A 17,683-nucleotide genomic window follows, 5' to 3' on the forward strand; every position below is an offset into this window, starting at 1 on the left:
TTCATCTTTAATGAATGAAAGTAACTAAAAGGCAGATAGTGGGTATTTTTAATCTTTTTTCACCTCCAAGAGAGAAAGTAAAGTTATCGGAAGTTAGTGGTGTTTGTGTTCTTTTTTTCTTGCCTAAAGAAACAAAGTAATTATCCAACGGAAGATACTGGGTGGTTTTTAGCATTTCTACACCTTGAAGGAAAGAAAGCCAGTGGAGAGACGTCTCACTGAAAATATGGGTTCCGGAACCTCAAAGAAAAGTTTGGAGCGGTCGTCTGATCTTGGGCCTAGCAGTTATATTTATGACCTAATAGCAAAAAAGAAAAAAATGGGGACGACTGTTTTACATGCTGAAAACAGAATTATGACTTTCCTAAAGGGAGAAACTTGAGTGGTAATCAACTGAAACAAGTGCAAACACAGCTAGATGAAAAAAGGATATAAAAAAAAAAAAGTGGGCCACACTGACAATGCGGCTACCCTTTCCCCTTTAAGACGAAGGGGTACTTGCTGCAAAATCTTCACTTCTCGCTGCCGCCGCCACCGACTCTTTGCCTCTCGCTGCCAGCCCGCCTTCAGCCGCTGCTGTCTCCTCTGTCCCCATGGTCATGAGGTTCCAGGCGGCCAGGCGCCTCCGGACCCCACTAAGGGACAAGGGTGTAAGAAGACGGATGGATGGATGGAACCCAGAAATCAACTGGTTGATAAATCAGTGGGCCAATAAATGTATCCTATATTATACATGTATATAATGAAAACAGCACTGCCAGACATGCAATAAGTTTATAGCAGGTGTGTGAATGATCTAATGTTCAGACTGCTGATTGCAACCGGTCCACAATGTAAGCAGAACTAGAGGGCCCCAAAAACACATTTCGTTTAGGGCCCTATAGGCCGGACATGGGGTTGCGTGACAAAATCAAAGGCGTGTGTGTAAAGAAAAACGCACAGGAGGCTCACCGGAGCTTCTGCTGCCCGTCAAATCACTTTCATCAAGAGACTTGCCTTATTTACGTGTGCCAACCGTGTGTCTGCAACAGTACCGCTTGTGGCCACCAGGCGGCTGTAGAGGCACTCTGTGGAGGGGTTTTAGTTCGTTTGCACTTCATCAACAGGTGAAAAAAGTCATGAAAGACAAACATACAAGGGACACAAACAAAAAAAATTTATGTACTTGAATGTTTTAAATGTGTTTAAAATATATTAATGTATTTTTATTTTTAATCCATATTTTTAACATTGAATTGTTTCAGGAGTTGGGGAAAATGCACCAATAAAACAAATGCAAAAGTTTGCACATTTCTTCAGGTTTTCCACATTTTTCGACATTATAACCAAAACATTCATTGTTTTTTGTTGGGACTTTCTGAAATAGATGAATAAAATCCCAATTAGCTTCTGCTAGTCTTTTTTTTTTAGCTACCTACAGCTAAGACTCATTTTAGCTACAAGTCCAATTAGCATTTTTGCAAATTCCTCTTCAAAAAGATAGCTTTTCACAAGATTTTCTTGTATTTTTAGCTCCCATCTCACACACCACAACACTGCCACCACCATGTTTCACAGTGGTAATGGTGCACAGCATGTTTCCCTCCACATACTAGGCCTCTGGCAAACTGCAATCAAAACTAACTTTTTTATAAATATACTGAAAATAATTTCAATACACAAACATACAAACTCATAACGGATATAAAATAAGTGTAATCAGATATGTCGTCTTCTTGATACCTCCCTGAAAAGCTTCATGATTCGGCTCTGACTAAGAGAAAGAGACAAACAAAACACACTGGTGAGTTGTAGAATATTCGGTCTGATTCTTCAGCATCAGTATCGCAGTGAAACCCCTAAAATTGGAAAAACTTGTGCAGTCACCATGAATTACCCTCACCTTTTTCTTCCCCCAACCTGAAAAATCCTGCCGTTTGTTTTTTTATTTATTGCATTTTTCTTCCCTTCCGGCATTGGCTCATTGCCACATTTTTTTTCTAGCTCATGTTTCAGTTGATTTATGTCAGAAACAGTAAGAGCATATATAAGCAAGCTTCCTTTGAAAAATGTTTAGTTCGATCCCCTTTTGTTTTATTTTGATGGGGAAATATTCAATCCGTAACCTCCACAGATACGTCTTATAAATCAATGTTTTTTCTTTTCCTTTTTCTTCATCTGAGCGAGATCAAACACATGAAAAGAAGAAACTCTACTTTAAACACGCATCGGAGTAAAGATCCAAAAGTGTCACAAAATCACTCCTCGGCTTGAGTAACAACCTCTGGCGACCGACTTTATTTGTCTCAACAGACGGGTTTCCAGGTCCAAAACTTCCTTCTGGCTTTGTAGAACGGCAGAGGAAGTGTCATGCTTGGGGAAAGCTTTGATGCCTCTGGGACCGAGAAGACATGTCAAATTGTGTGTTTATTTGTTGCTAAGTTTACTGTTTTCCTTTAACATCCTAAGTTCTTTTATGACATTTTAATAGGCTGAAGCAGAAAAACAATAGTTAATTATTTTTAAACATTTTTATCCCACACTGAAAAACTGAATTCAAATTGATCTCAAACTGGAGGCAGATTTTTTTCTAAAGTTTTCAGATTATGATGCTGCGATAAAATAATAATAACATTCCTATATGCAAACTAATAATCTTGGCAATCAAAGCTCTGTAACGCAACATGAGGTTTAAAGGAACTGATGGTGTTAGTGTGCCCTCTGTAGGTCGAATGTGACAACATTTTTATTTAAGATACACTTTCTTCAATTACTGCACTTCTTAAATCTTTTATTCCTCAAAATGAGAAAATCACCAACTCAAGAAGAAAAACCACAAAGTGAGCAACTGTGAACGTGCACATCCCGAGGTGCTGTAAGTTTTTATTTCTTTAATCACCGAGCAGAGACGCCCAACACACGCAGGAAATAAAAACACACAGACTGATTACAAGACCCGTTCACCACGCAAAGCCTGCTAAGTACTTCTAAAACAAACTTTTTTTTTCTCTTGTACAGTCACATACCTGAATACAATGTAGTGTTTTGGTAAAATCCCAACAGTTTGATGGCTCCAGGAAAGGAAAAGTATGTATATTTTCAGTTTTTTATGTTCTGTGTTTCACACCATTACAACAAAACCCAGTCAAGACTCAGCTCAAGCCTGAGAGCCACAGTGTCGGCTTTACACACACATTCCCACCAGCCCTCCCTTTAACCTACTATTAAATCAAACGTATGTTAAAATGATTCTACACACAGTAAAATCACACGTAGAGGACACTTTGACACTGAATTTGGAGCGGGTACACAACGCGCCGACGTCCTTTTCTGAACGCCAAGACGCACGAACACGGATGTTTCATCCACTTATTCTGACAGATACACTGCATAGTTGTTACTCGAACACACGGCTACACGACGTAAACCTGAACAAACACCGGCAATGTTCCACCTCGGTGATTTATTGCGGGTGTATTAGGAAGAAACAGTGATTTTTTTTCTATTCTTTTTTTTTTTATATCTGTGTAATTTGCACTCACGGACTCACGTTGACGGGAAGTTGCACGCCGTAAAAGAATCAAAATCTTAGTCTTTGCGCCTTGCAGTTTGCAGCAGCAGCAGCAGAATAATGGCCTATGAAATGCATTCCTGGATACATTTCCATGCCAAAATGCAAACGCTGCAAAGAAGGGTCAGTGGTTTTTACTTGTCTGAGTGGAACAGAAACAATGCAAATAAAACTTAGCATATCTTCATTAAACTGCAGAAGACCGTACGAAAAAGAAAAAAAAAAAACGAGAGAAACTCGTGGTTCAGACCAGAATAATGCCACTTTCATTTAAGCATGACAAGCTTAAAGTTGTGCAAGGAGCCCACTTTTCAAGCTTTATGGGGTTTTTTTTCCTCTCCCCCCCACCTCCCCAAATTCCACTGAGTGGATTGTTTTGGTTTGAATTTGGGCTTCATCCATTTCTCTGAAAGCTGCACCCCGAGTTTGGCTGCATTGGAGAAGCTTTGAGTTCTAAACGATTCCTTCAGTGCACAAAGAACACAGCGGAGTGAATATCAGCCGTGGTCAAACGGCACCTCTTTAGGAATTAGAATCCTATTTTTAGACTTTTCTCCCCCCAAATCCTACCTTGATTGGTAAGAGTTATCCACAGGATTCATCGCGAGGATTAGTATACAGTAAAACCAAATCTATGCTAATAAGACCGATGGGTGGTCTAGTTTGGACAACATAACTAAACATTTTTATGACTGGAAATATTGCCAAGCAGCCAAATTAGTGCGGTGAGCGTGAAGCAGCCTTCTTTTGGCCAGAAGAAGGACAGAAGGAGGTTCAGTGCTCCTTCAGAAAGCCTAATTAAAAAACCTCCCTCTGATCTCGCTCGGGTTTTGTCCAATCAGAACCGAGTCGAACTACAGCAAAGACAGGATGGAAAACTTTAGCTGTCAGCCAGAGCTTAATACCCCGCGCAGTCATAGATTTCAGGCACCTGACCGTCTTCGGTCGGCAACGTAATGGCTCTATAATGGTGGCCAAGGTGGAGAGTTTGCGTACAGCAGAAAAAACTACAGGAAGAAAAAGTTTCCACCTGCATCAAAGTCGAGATGCCTTTCATCTCGGTTTTCCTTAACGTCTTGAGGAAAATGGAAATATCAAGACAAACGACAAACATTGAAGACTCTGGATAGCTGAAAGAGGCCGCGTCTTTCTCAGAGTTACAGTTCGGCGTTCAGAGAATTCAAAAATACTTAATTGATCCCAAAGGGAAATTAAATATTTCCTCATCTTTAAATTTCTCATGTTTCAATGCTGCCAGAATGACAGCTTTTAAAAGTACATTTAATCTGGCCCAGGGGTACAAGATAGCAAAAAACAAAACAAAAACAAAAACAAAAAAAACAAACACATAACCACGGTACTATTATTGAAAATTTTGATGTCAGTATCAGCTACGGTTATCTCACTTTTGCACCTTTTTGTTATAAGTCTCTGCCATTATGTGAATTTTAGCATTGCGGCAATTAAAAGTCTTCACCAGGTGTGCCAATTAAGCACTTGCACCTTTGCCAGGTCTCACTTTAGCCCAGGGGTGTCAAACTCCAGTCCTCGAGGGCCGGTGTCCTGCAACTTTTAGAAGTGCCTCTGCTGCACCACACCTGAATAGAATAATTAGGTCATTAGCAAGGCTCTGGAGAACTGAGGAGGTAATTAAGCCATTTGATTCAGGTGTTTTGTACCTGTGGCACATCTAAAAACTGCAGGACAGCGGCCCTTCAGGACTGGAGTTTGACACCCCTGCTTTAGCCGGTTAATGTTGGGTGTGTCTCCAACACATAGGTTTTACTCACATGGGCCTTTACAGTAGCATTGATCTGGCACATTGATGTCATGCCTTAAAGTGACCGCGTAATTTTTCAATCACCAACATGTAATAAACGAGCTTCAGATTAAAGGAGCCAACATTAGAAGCAAACCATAAACTCAGTAAACAAGCTTTGCGGCATAAAACTGTACCAATAAAAGCACTTTATCAAAAAATTTTAATAAAAAAAAGCCTAAACAATAAAAAACATGACCAGCATTTACACTAAACGGCGAGTTTCTTTTTCCGCAGGAATCCTTTAAAAACTCCCTCCAGACCTCTGCTACCTTGCTCATAAACAGACCTCTGTTTGTGTTGATTAGTGGATCTGAAAGCTGGATTTTGAGACAATGGCTGAAGGGCAGATTAGTGCTGCCTTGTTGTTTTGCCCTTCAGGTGATGGTTTTCCAGAAGCTCTGCTGCCAAGTGACAACTATGAACACCAACACTGCCAATTACCGGCCCACAACGACAGCAGTGGGTAACTATTACGGAGTTCAACCAAGGAAATGGCAGTAATGGTTCACCATAATGACTTTAGGGTCTATCAACACATAAAAACGCAGCGCAGTTATTTTAGAGCAGGTTTTTTTTTTTTTTTAATTACTAAAACGCTCGATTCTCTCGTTTGAGGTGATATAGAGTTTGACAAAATGAGCAGTGGCTCTCTACAAAGTCTGTGCTTTTATATTCATGCATGATTTAATGCATTTTAATAAATAACTTGGTGCTAAATTGTTGCTCTAAAAATAATCCCAATCAGCGAGAGCAAATTTCTAAAGTAGAGGGCTTTGGATTTATTCTGATGAATCCAGATGTTGGAACAATAGCAGAGGATAAAAGCTCTTTCGGGATGTGCTGAATGCTTTTGGATTTTTAGTTGAATTAATTTTAACTAACACAGTGTGCATACAAGGAGGAGGCGAGATGCAATTTAAAAGTTGTATTAAAAGTCCATTAAAATGGTCAACTTTGCATCAAAAGTGTCATTATTTACCCCATGACACTTCATGACAACAGTCGTAAGCAATGATGAAGACTCCTTCATGCTCTTAACAGATGTTATGTCATGTTTAGGAACATGTACAAGCCTTATGCACACCCCGTCAAATAAAGTGTTACCTTTTCTTCCCATGACATTAAATGTGATTTCTGCATCTAGAAACCTGGATTTTTGTGCATGTAAGCGTTCATCCGCACTTCTGAGTAAAGCTGATTTTACATTGAATCCATTATGTTGTTTTATGATGGATTATTCTGCCAATATCTTCCAAGTATTGCTGTGTAGCTCTAAGAGGGTATAACGTCGAGCTTGATAAAAACAGATTTTCTACTAAAAACTACCACAAAAATATAGTTGTGGGATGAAATTTTAAAAAGGCTGCACCGATTTTTATTGTCATTTATACAAAACAATGAAAAAAAATTCATTTGGATATTTTTGCATAATTTTCATGGGTAATTCGAGCCGTAAAAAAAATGGCTTTAAGGTCCGACGGATAAATAATTAATAACTTAAGGTGCAAAAGGTTTGGCAAGAAAAAGCCACTAATTTACAAACCATTATGACGTTTTAAACAATGGGCCGTAAAATGGAGCTCTGCGTCACCCGGACAGACTTCCAGGGTTTCAAAAGTCGCAGCGTCGGGTTAAGGCTGTGCCAGGTGCTCCAGTGCCTCACCCTCGCAGCGCATGCAGTGGTAGCCGATTTTATCCGTGATATCGAAGCAGCCCTGGCTGAGGTAAAAGTCCACAGATGACTTGTTGCAGTCCAGAACCGTAAAGTTGAGCTGGTTGCATCCAGCGGCCAGACCCAGCTGCAGGGCACCAGAAGACATTAGGTAAACAATAGCACTCTTTTTTTTTTTACGTTTATTTTTTTTAACGATGCATCGATGTCGCTCACCTGTGCTACCTTGCTCATAAGTGCTTTTCCGATTCCCTTCCCTTAAAGGACAGAGATTAAAATTAAGATATATTGATGGATATGGCTATATTATCAACAACAATCAATGAAGAAAATGATTTACCTCGAAATTCTGGCATCACGTACAAATCCTCCATGTAAATGGCTCTTCCTGCCCAGGAGCTGTAGGAGTAGAAGTAAAGTGCGTAGCCAATCTTCGTATGTCCTGAAAGCGAAACGTTAGACGTGTTCAGGGATTTCTTTACACTCAAACTCTGCTCTCTGAGTTTTTGGCACGTATTTTCCCTTATTCTTAATTAACCAAGCCCCTGATATTGAGCTTTAAATCCTATCCTAATAATAAGATTTCTTGACATTTACATGAAAAAAGCAAAATTCAACAACACTGCAAATTACCAAAAACGACACTTGCACTTTCAAAAGGGTTTATTACATGTCTAGTGTTTTTTTTTGGGGGGGGGGGTATACCAAGTTTTTTTTTTTTTACAAACATTTACATTTTGGCATCTTCCCTGTTTAAAAAGGACATAAGATCATTTTAATGACATAGTATATGTCTAGATTGTGCATCTAGACATATTTATCTCCTCTATTCTTAGCAGCTAAACAGGATCTGAGTCGCCATTTCTCAGAAAATAGTTTCTTTGAAAACGTTTGCAGTATTTAGTTTGTATTAGTTTTATAAATCACTAAAATGCAAAGAAAAATAAAAAAGTAACGCAAAAAATGAATACTTCGTGTTGAACCAATTAAATTTAAAAAAATTAAAACGTTTTCTGCCTTGGACCAAACGTACCGTTCTTCAATCGTGGTCAGTGAGCGGGGGGAGGGAGGCGGGACACAAAATCTCTCCACAAATGTTTCCCCGGGCTGCATTTTGAACATCCCTGGTGTAGATCCTTCACACGTTAAAACGTCATAATCAAACAGAGGGTGCACTTTCTACTTCCCATGACTGTACGCAACAGTATCTGTGTCAGAGTCTTGGAGCCTCTAATGCAGAAGCATGCCGCCCCTCCTGACTGTGCAGTCAGACATCCGAGTCCAGCAGAGGGTGATCAGTGATGACTGCATGGAAAAAGGTCGAGCTGAGCAGCAGAGCATGTACTAATGAGCTCATTACTGCACACGGAGGAAGCAGTGCATCAGCCTTATTACGCAAGAGGTGAATAAAGGGAGAGGACGCATCAGCAGCATCCTGCTACATTACGTTAAGAGTGCCGAGAAATGAAGCAAACCTCCCCTCGCGCTCCCGTATCAGGTCCACTTAGAAAACAGGGACCTGCTATTAGCGGACACTTGTTCTCACCTTCTTTGGTTCTGTGCTGTTCCGGCACCTCGGCGACGATGCCGTGAAAGAACGGATTCTTGGAGAAGCCGTCCTGCTCCAAGTCTGGGAGAAGTTGACAGAGAGAGGCCTGAATGTGAGAAATCTGTGATTGTGTTTTGTCAAGCGAAGGGCGATAAAGTCCTGCTCTTTCGCTGCGATTTGAAATCTGAATGTTGTCGTTGGGTAATAAAAAAGGACACCTTGAAAACGTGTTTAAAATGCCGTTTATACATTTTGCCACGTTCCAGTCAGAAACGTCATATGTAACTTATAAGATGGAAGGAAAATTATAAATGACTTTTCTGTGTTTGTTTTTTTTAATTAACATGTATTTTTTATCTAGCTCCCTTTACTACGGTTCTCCTAAACATACTCAAAACACAGTCACTCCCTTCAGAAGTCACTGGCTAAAAATGCACTCCACACTTTTCAGGTTTTTATGCTCATAACAGGACCAATGTGGAAAACAGTTAAAGTGATACGAATGCACTGTTCAGATACTGGCTCTGTTTAAATAGAGTTCATGAACGTCGATGATGGATTTGTAACAGATCAGCTTTATGGCTTTCCATCAGTGGTTTCCTTCACTGCTAAATACTCCAGCTGCCTGTTAATCCACATTAATATTGATATCAGACAGTTAATTCATTTCCACTAGCTGGAGAAACACCATGTGACCTCTGACAGCAAACAACCTCTGCATCTGGATGATTAATCATCTTATTTTGATTATTTTAATTGTTATTTTTGATGTTTTCTCTTCTTATTGGTTTATAATTAGATATTCATATGAGTGTCTTTTTTTTTTTAAAGTTTTCAGAATTAAATTATTTTTGATTTAGTGAGGCTGGGTAAACTGTCACCACCTGGGACATTCTTTCATACACCAATTACATAAAAAGATGGCTGTCACGGTGAAACAGCTAATATAATTACCTCTCTGTGTGACTTTAACATGATCAGCCACCTTCTCGTACTCTGCCAGCTCCTGGAAAGGGGAAACAAATGTTTACATCAGTTGATATCATCATGCGTGTCTTTTCAGGTCTTTCAGCTCACATGAAGCCTGCTGGCAACAAAACCCCAGAGCGCCAACCAGCTGTGGTCACAACCAGGAGAACAAAAACTAGCATTCACAAGCTTAATAAAACAATATCACCGGCTGGTTTACAAAAACGCATCTCCTGACGTAAGCCGGAGTAATTACGCCGCTCGGTCCGCACGTGCGCACGTGTCTTGCTCACCCTGATCATCCGCGCGATGTCCTTGCAGTCCTCCACGTTCGCCGCTCTGATGGAGAAGTCCATGACCGCAGATGGATGCGCGGAGCTGCTGCTGCTGCTCAGGCGGGATTTAACTGGGGAAGAGTTTGACTTTGACCCGCAGTCCACCGCTCGACCTCCGAAGCAGGATGGAGACGGAACCGATAGCGCCCTCCCCGCCCCGCAGGAAGGAGGCGGCTGGAGGAAGTAACAGTCTCCTACTTTCACACTAAAAGATGCTCGTCCTCATCAGAACTAGATTTTTCTTCTTCTTTTATATTAATGAGGCTCCATAAAACAACACGCAATGAGTTCCTGGCTGCTCCTGCTTGAACCTTTATTATCAGGCGGTTATTCACTATTACTGTGATCCCCCCCCCCCCCCCCCCTTACTGTGAAATAGTAAAGGAATTTGTTTAAAGGGCAAGATAATAATAATAATAATTAATAATAATAATAATAATAATAATAATATATTTTTTAAATACACCCCCATACCAAACCCGTCTGCGCAGTTACTTAAACCATGCCGTCTCTTCCTCCTGCAGTGCTCACTTTAATCCACTAGGTGGTACTGCAGCGCGGTTTAACTAATCGAAGAAAAAGAATTAATGCACAAAAAAGTAGTAAATGTCCATTTGTGAACATGGAGAGCATCTATCAGGACATAAAACTAGAATTTGTGAAATGTTTTTTTTTTTAAATGTCATATCTAAATTTGTTTAGCAGAACAAAAATAACACCAATCTGTCAGCTGTTGCTGAACTAGAGAGCTCTGTCAGTGTCAATCTGCTGGATTATAGGTCCCTCCTCCCAGCAGCTGTTGCTCCTGACAGGCAAAAACTCAGTAAATGTTTACACTTCTGCTGTTTTTCTCATTTCAAATAACATTTCCTGCTGTTATTTGCTGTTTTTTTCCCCACTTCTTGTAAATAGTCTGTTTTTTTTCTTTGCACAACTGTAATTTCTTAAAACTACCTTACTCGGGTTCATATTTTCTAACTGTCCAGTATTTTGCTATAAACTTGCTCTTCCTGTCAACTGTTGTTCTTAGTCTCTGTTTTATTATTTTTATCATTGAGTAGATCTACATGCTCTGACTTGCCTGTGGCTGCGCGGCTGGTACTCTTGAATTTCCTCCACTAGCACAATTTACAGCTTAACTCGGTTCACATACCCCTAAAAGTATCCCCACACCTGGCAGATATAGATTGAAAACTGTATGTGGCAAGTAATGACATGAACATCTCTCAAAGGATATTGAAACATGTAAAACAAGTATTAATGTCAAAAGAAATGGTTTTTTTACGTTTCATTGAAGATAGCATGTCAAAATATTTGAGGTAATTAGTAGCGTTACAGCAGGCTACCCCTGAATAATAAAGTTGTTTTTTTTTGAAAATCTCAGATATTTTGAGATTATATAATGATGATGTCAAATTTCTGAGGCTGAAAGATCTCTTTCCGATCATCTGAATCTATAGCTCTCTCTAGATTCCCTGCCAGATTAAAGCTGTCCAACTCTGACTGGACCACTCCAAAACCAAATGGTCAACTTGAAAGGTGTTCGGATTAAACGTTAGCTTCATCTGGCAGATCCAGTTAATCCAGATTTACACTGGATGAAGACACCAGAGGAGTTATATACTGCAGGTGAGGTCCTAACGCAAAGAACTCATAGAACTTCATTTTAACTCTTAAGTCTTTACTGTCAGGACAGAGTAACACTTATTGCCTGTAGGGGGCGTAGTGGTCAAATCTAGTTTTGACAAAAGCAGCTTGTTTTCTGAGACAACATGAGTGTAATAACTCATAATGACAGAGACCTTTGTTGAGAATTAAACCCAAATTATATATATAAATATTTGTTAAAGATGACATTTGTCTGCGTTTCTGTATGTTAACAATAATACAGTAAAAAAAAAAGATGTAGCACTGAGTTTGAGACATTGACTCACTCTTTCACAAATTCTTTGGGTTTCTCTATATTTCATGGTGAATAAATTGAAGCATCACTCATACTTTGCTTTTTTAATTCACCATACGTTACTGTTTGAGTGTTTTAGAAAATGGTTTAATCAGAAGTGGGATCATATTTTGGTGAAACAGGCAGGAATGATGACAAACATTGTGTATATGTCATCAAACTGTGAATCCCCCAGAACCAAAAATGAGGATGACCTCATTATTTTACACAATTGCAGACAAACCCAAGAGCACTGTGAGCCATCTGCTGTTTGAACGAGAACATTTTATCAACTCAGTTCATGATAATGTTTATAGCTTACAGTTTTTGACTGTTCTTGGTGGGTTCTTCACCACACAGGAACAAAATGAGGATGTTGTTCAAATGTTGTTTTTTTCCCCCAGAATCTGTCATGTGAATTTAGATTACTGAAAAAAACTGTGATCATACATGGCTGGTTCATGTGGCTTTCATTCCACATGAACATTCATGACTTCCTTCCATGAGATCCAAAGTTAAAAAAAATGTTTGTTAGTCTGACCCAATCACACCAAAATGTCACCTATTGACCAATTCGTCAGCATGGGATTAAAATATGATTCTGTTCACATTAGGAATGAGTCAATTTAACTAAGAGGAACTTGACTTCCCTTTTTCAGTTTTTAGTGTTTTTGTCACTCAACTTTGATGACAACAAGTTCAAGTTTTAGCTTAGAAATAAAGAAATACATATTTTATTGCATAAACTCACTGATATTCTAATTTATAAAACTGAATACATTGCATGCTTGACACAATAGCTGTACGTGTGCTGGTACAGTTTGTCTTTTGTTTTAGTATTGCAGCTTTGCTCTGTTTTTTTTTTCAAGTGTGTTTTTAACAAGTAACAGGCAAGTTATTATTTTTTATTTTGTAGCTATCTTAAGTAAACGCTGAAACAAACCTAGGTTTCTCTTCTCTAGACAATATCTATCCCTATAGTTTACAACTAAAAAGCCGTCTTTATCTGCCACACTTCATCAAAAGTTGTCCTTATGTCTAAAATTGCATAAGTTTGCTCATGGAGCCAAAAATAAACATAATTTCTATTCCATCTAAACTTTAACTTTACATCACTGATCAAAAGTATGATGATATGATTTGGTTTAAATAAAAGAAAAATGTAAACGACCAATGAACTTTCTTTTATTTCTACACATTAAAACACCGAAGCTCACTTTCCCTGTGTAATCATTACATTAAAGTGTAAAATCTCAGAGAAAGCAGACATTTGACAGAGAAAGCAGGCTCTTTCGTGTGTGAAATCTGCTGTAACCTAATAATTACAGGGTGATTCACAGTTCGGATATGTCTTACGCCATCAGGTATGCTAACCTGGTTGCGGTTCAGTGCGCTAACTGTCTAACTAATATGTCTTCCTCACTGCTTTCCCTTGCAATGTGCCGATTCTGGACACATGTTGCAGCATAAATAGGAGGCTCTGGACGCTTGAAGCTAAAAATAACCCGGGTGAGCTATTTGTCACAGTGTACGGCTTTCTGCAGAATCCAGGGTGGGGAGGAAATGAGCAGAGAAAGGGGGAATTTGATTTTTTTTTTTTTCTGGGCTCACCTCAAAATGTTTGGTGGTCAGCTTTTCTACATAGAGAGAAAAAGAAAAAAGAAAGGCAGCCTGTGTGGCTATTAATAGCTCCAGAGAGAGACGGTGTGTCTCTTTAAGACTGACTAACGGCTCCTTTCATGCGACGCAGGCAGAAAAAGCAGAACGTTGCCATCGTTTTTCATCAGCGGCCTCTCAGGCACCGCTGATGACGTGCGTGAGACGCCCCTGACTGTTTTTACAGACGCAGACGGGGCCTCGGAGGCAGCCAGGAGTAGAGACATTGTATCCAATGTTAGTCAGTCGAGTGTGAGTAAGAAACAGCGGGGTATTTTTTTTAAGCCTACGCACGTTTTTAACAATGCTAGAAATCACAGAGAAAATGATCGTTTGCGTCAAAGTGCTACGTAACTTCCAAACGTCTCCTCGTTCCCTCGCGCCTCTGAATAACGTGGAGGAAAGCGTTGCATTCACAAACCCCCGGAATACTTTTGCGTTTCGTAAACTGAGGTTACGCGGTGACGTTTCGGATAGTTTCTCTGCTGTCGATGGTTCCACATCAATTTAACTAATTTTGAGCTCTCTGGACATAATAGCTTCAAGTTGGTCAAGTGCCACACGTGACCTTTTGAGGAGGCGTCGAGTGGAAGTCTTTTGTGTCCAATTTTAGAGGGTTAAACACATATTGTTTTCAGCCTTGTCAATGCTGTTCTGTTTTTCTGCTACCTCTTCTTATCCATTTGTTCCTCTGGAAGCACAGAACAAGAAACACAAAAATCTCATAATGAAGCTCTGCTCTGAATAGGCTAAATTTTCTAATTATTAAAAGAACATTTTGTACATTGACATAACCGCAGAGTATCCGTGTACGTTTCTTGGTCGTCAAGTGTTTTGATACATTTTTGCGAAGGACATTTATCAAAGCGCCTAAAGTTTCGTGGCTAAATAATTTAGCTGTGGTTCTGATGTGTTGGAGTCACGTAACCACATTTCCATGAGTGAAAAGGCCAAAAATGTCCAAACTGAAGCCTCTTCAGGGCCACAGAGAAGAAGTTACGCTTAGCCTCTGTGACCTGCATACAGTCTGATCATATTTGTTTTTGGGTTTTTTTGTTTTATTTTCCGTTATCTTTGTCCATCTTTGAGTTTCCCATTATTCTCCCAGTGTAAGTCCTCATTGTTTTCGACTCTGTTTTGTTCTTTGGCTTTTGGACGTGTGCCCACGCCCCGCAGCTTTTGGATAAGTTTGTTTGTTTTCAAACTCACTTCCCAATCTGTGGAATGCCTGAAAGGATTTTGTCCCCAATCCTGACTTTGACTTTTTGTCCCCAACGCTTTCTTCAAGTCCGTGTCTCTCCTCTGTGTAGAAATCTTACGCCTGAGTTAAACATTTTGCTCCTTTACTTCCTCCTTCTCACAGTCAAGAACAGAAAACAGATTAGAACATGAATAGATTCATATTCACAAACAAAGCGAATATGGAGAAGGAAGCGTTCTTAAGATCAGAGGAAAGGGTGTTAAACAATGTTCTGAATTGATATGATTTTACATCGCAGGTTTCTCACATGAACTCTATCACAATGTTGCTAAGTGCCTTATTTATTCTGATGCACTCAGAATAATCTGAACGCTATAAATGGAGAACAGTTGTGAAGCAATGGAGACAGATCCACCTACAGTCAGCATAGGTTTTCTGACTCAATGGTCAGTCATCCATTATAAGTGTGAATTTTGTCTCATTAATGTTTTTTTTTTCAAGTCTTAAGAGGCTTTAAAATCATAAAAAAATTAATTGTATGTTCATCATAATCTTCTTCAGCAAGTGTTTATTTTTTTAATATGGCTCACTGCCCAGAGCAGCATTGGCCAGTGGGGACTTTGCCTTTGGTCAGTTGTAGTTCAAAATTCAAAATATGTAAAATTGTTGGACCTGAACTGGGTTTTTCTACATAGAACAGAGAGTTAAATAAAATTTGAAATGCTTTTCAGGGTTTCCCCCAGAAAACGTGCTGGGTTGTGGCGCTTGGCTAGTCATTCATCCAGCGGCCCGCCGTGTTTTTGAGTTAAACCTTTTTAAAGTTGACAGGAAATGTGAAAATAATGATAATTATGTTATTGGAAAATTGGAAGATTAATACCTGAACACCATCTAAATTTTTTTTTTTAAATGCAAACAAAAAAAAAAAATTAATAAGTAAACAATGTTTAGCCTGGTGGGGACACAAGTAAAGCCTGGTGGCCCGCCAGGCTTGTAACACATTGAATGAAACCCTGCTTTTATTGTATTTGTGAAAACACACAAACAGGGTGCATGTGGTCATCGGAATGCTTTCTTAGCAGCCTATGATGTTTTTTTTTTTTTACAACACAACCCTAAACAGATAAGTTTCTGATAAGATGCAGCGTAAAAAAATAAAAATTGTCGGGATCCAGACGTGCGTTTGGCTGTTTGTGGTTCAGTGGGTGGAGAGGACAAAATCGTGGGTCTCGCCCAAGGCACCATTCATGCACCACACACCACTGTTGACAAATTGCAATGATTACAGGATACACAGTGGAGCATTTGGTAGCACTGAGGGTCCTGAATCCTGGCCTGGAGTCGTTTTCTAAAGACTTTGCATGTTCTGTAAAAACTTGACATGTATCGCAAGGCATTCCTCTGCTTAATCTGACTAATTAAAGAACGAGAAATTTCCATCCATCCATTTTCTTTACACCCTTGTCCCTAGTGGGGTCGGGAGATGCTATCTCCAGCTAACGTTCCGGGCGAGAGGCGGGGTACACCCTGGACAGGTCGCCAGTCTGTCGCAGGGCAGAACAAGCAATTTGATTAATTAAAATAAAGAAATCCAAAACATCAGACACTGAATCTTTGGCAGCAGAATTATGTACATAAAGATGTACGGTTGATACAAAACAAGAAATAAAGCAACACCATTATGCATGCATATGTACACTATGATTATGTTGCAAGAGAAAAACAAAACATCCAAATCTCAGAATGACTGCGAGAGGCCAACCTAAAACATCCAGAGTTGCCTCGCTCCTGTTAAAATGCATGAAAAGACCCGATATTACATAACACTGGCATTGTTCACCCCTCGGGATACATGGCTTCCTCTGTGCCAGCTTTAAAAGGTCAGTTTGGAAAAAGCTGCAGAGCCAGCTCCTGTTGGTGTCATTAACACAGCCTGATGCGTTTCTCAGTGAGCTCCACCTACTAAACCGGGTTCTCCAGGCCAGCGAGGGTTCTGGTGGAAGTTCTTCTAATTATTACAGCCCTTCCAGTAAGAAACATACTTGCCTTCATTTTGAATATAAGCAAATTGTTCATTTGAGGTTTTTAATGGTGTATGGGAACCGTTTAGTTTGTTTTAATGCAACAGAGATAATTTCAGTTTTGTTTCTGTTCAGCTGGAGTAAGTAAAGGCAGTTTGAAAAATCTAGAAGTTACACTCATTAGCAATGTTTCGCATGGCCTTCTTTTGTACTTTCTTGTCCCATGCACTGTCAATTTTATTCCATGTAGATAATTTCTCAGATGTAAATATAATTTTTTTTTTTTAAATATCCTAAAAATGGTTTGGTCCATTTTTTAAAATCATCTTCAGGTTCATATTTACCGGTCAGACATTCTGTAACTTTAAGCTTCTCAGAAATGCTTGTAATTCATCTGCAAGGCCCCGGTTGGATCCTGAGTCGGCAGAGCTATTGTTCCTGAGAAAGTGGGTCCATAGCACTCGCCGCCTACAAAGATCTGCTTCTGAGGTGCCTTACAGGAAGCCACATCCTCTTCCTGTTTAGTCTGAGCTCTGATTGGTCTCTGAGCTGGAGAGCATGGGAACAAAGAAAGACGTTAGCATTTCATTTATCTACTTTTTTTTTTTTAAAGTACCAAAATAAAAACAGTCAAAACACTACAGGGAGCCACCTTCGCCTCCTCCCACTTCATCCTCCTTAAATCACCGTTTTAGGACACTTTCTTGAGCTTTCCCTCCATGACATAAAATATGAGAGCGGTATACGTCTGTTTATAAATTATTCCATATTTTTAGTTGATTTTGCTTTTATACCAGATGCTTTTAATATAAAAATCCAAGTCAATTTACATACGAGTGTCGAATTGTTCTCACATGTTGCAAATAAACGAGGATCTTCCCTCCTGTCTGTCTGCTTGTTCAAGGTAACAGAGATGAGTGAAAAAAAGGGAAATTATCTCATCTGCAGACTGATGCAACTGCCAAG

The 17,683-nt window shown here is 39.5% G+C and overlaps 1 protein-coding gene across 1 annotated transcript; it reads right to left on the reverse strand.

The window, feature by feature from the left end:
• Positions 1 to 2,830: 2,830 nt before the first annotated feature.
• On the reverse strand, positions 2,831 to 10,187 carry LOC103480524 (thialysine N-epsilon-acetyltransferase). The gene is made up of 6 exons (XM_008435496.3): positions 9,856 to 10,187; positions 9,548 to 9,599; positions 8,591 to 8,674; positions 7,385 to 7,486; positions 7,261 to 7,301; positions 2,831 to 7,171 (listed from the first exon to the last, which is right to left on the reverse strand). The coding sequence occupies exons 1-6, from the start codon at positions 9,916 to 9,918 to the stop codon at positions 7,004 to 7,006; spliced, it is 510 nt and encodes a 169-aa protein (XP_008433718.1). The 5' UTR covers positions 9,919 to 10,187; the 3' UTR covers positions 2,831 to 7,003.
• Between the last annotated feature and the right edge of the window lie 7,496 nt (positions 10,188 to 17,683).

Source organism: Poecilia reticulata, chromosome 18 (assembly GCF_904066995.2).
Source record: "Poecilia reticulata chromosome 18, P_reticulata-male-v2, whole genome shotgun sequence".
Lineage (NCBI taxonomy): Eukaryota > Metazoa > Chordata > Actinopteri > Cyprinodontiformes > Poeciliidae > Poecilia > Poecilia reticulata.

Bases quoted from the DNA above. Each gene is read 5' to 3' on its own strand.
- LOC103480524 (XM_008435496.3), bottom strand. From the start codon at position 9,918: ATGGACTTCTCCATCAGAGCGGCGAACGTGGAGGACTGCAAGGACATC. The intron at 8,675-9,547 runs GTAATTATATTA...AACTTCTCCCAG, and splicing joins TGTTAAAGTCACACAGAGAG to ACTTGGAGCAGGACGGCTTC. The intron at 7,302-7,384 runs GTAAATCATTTT...CTGTCCTTTAAG, and splicing joins CGTGATGCCAGAATTTCGAG to GGAAGGGAATCGGAAAAGCA.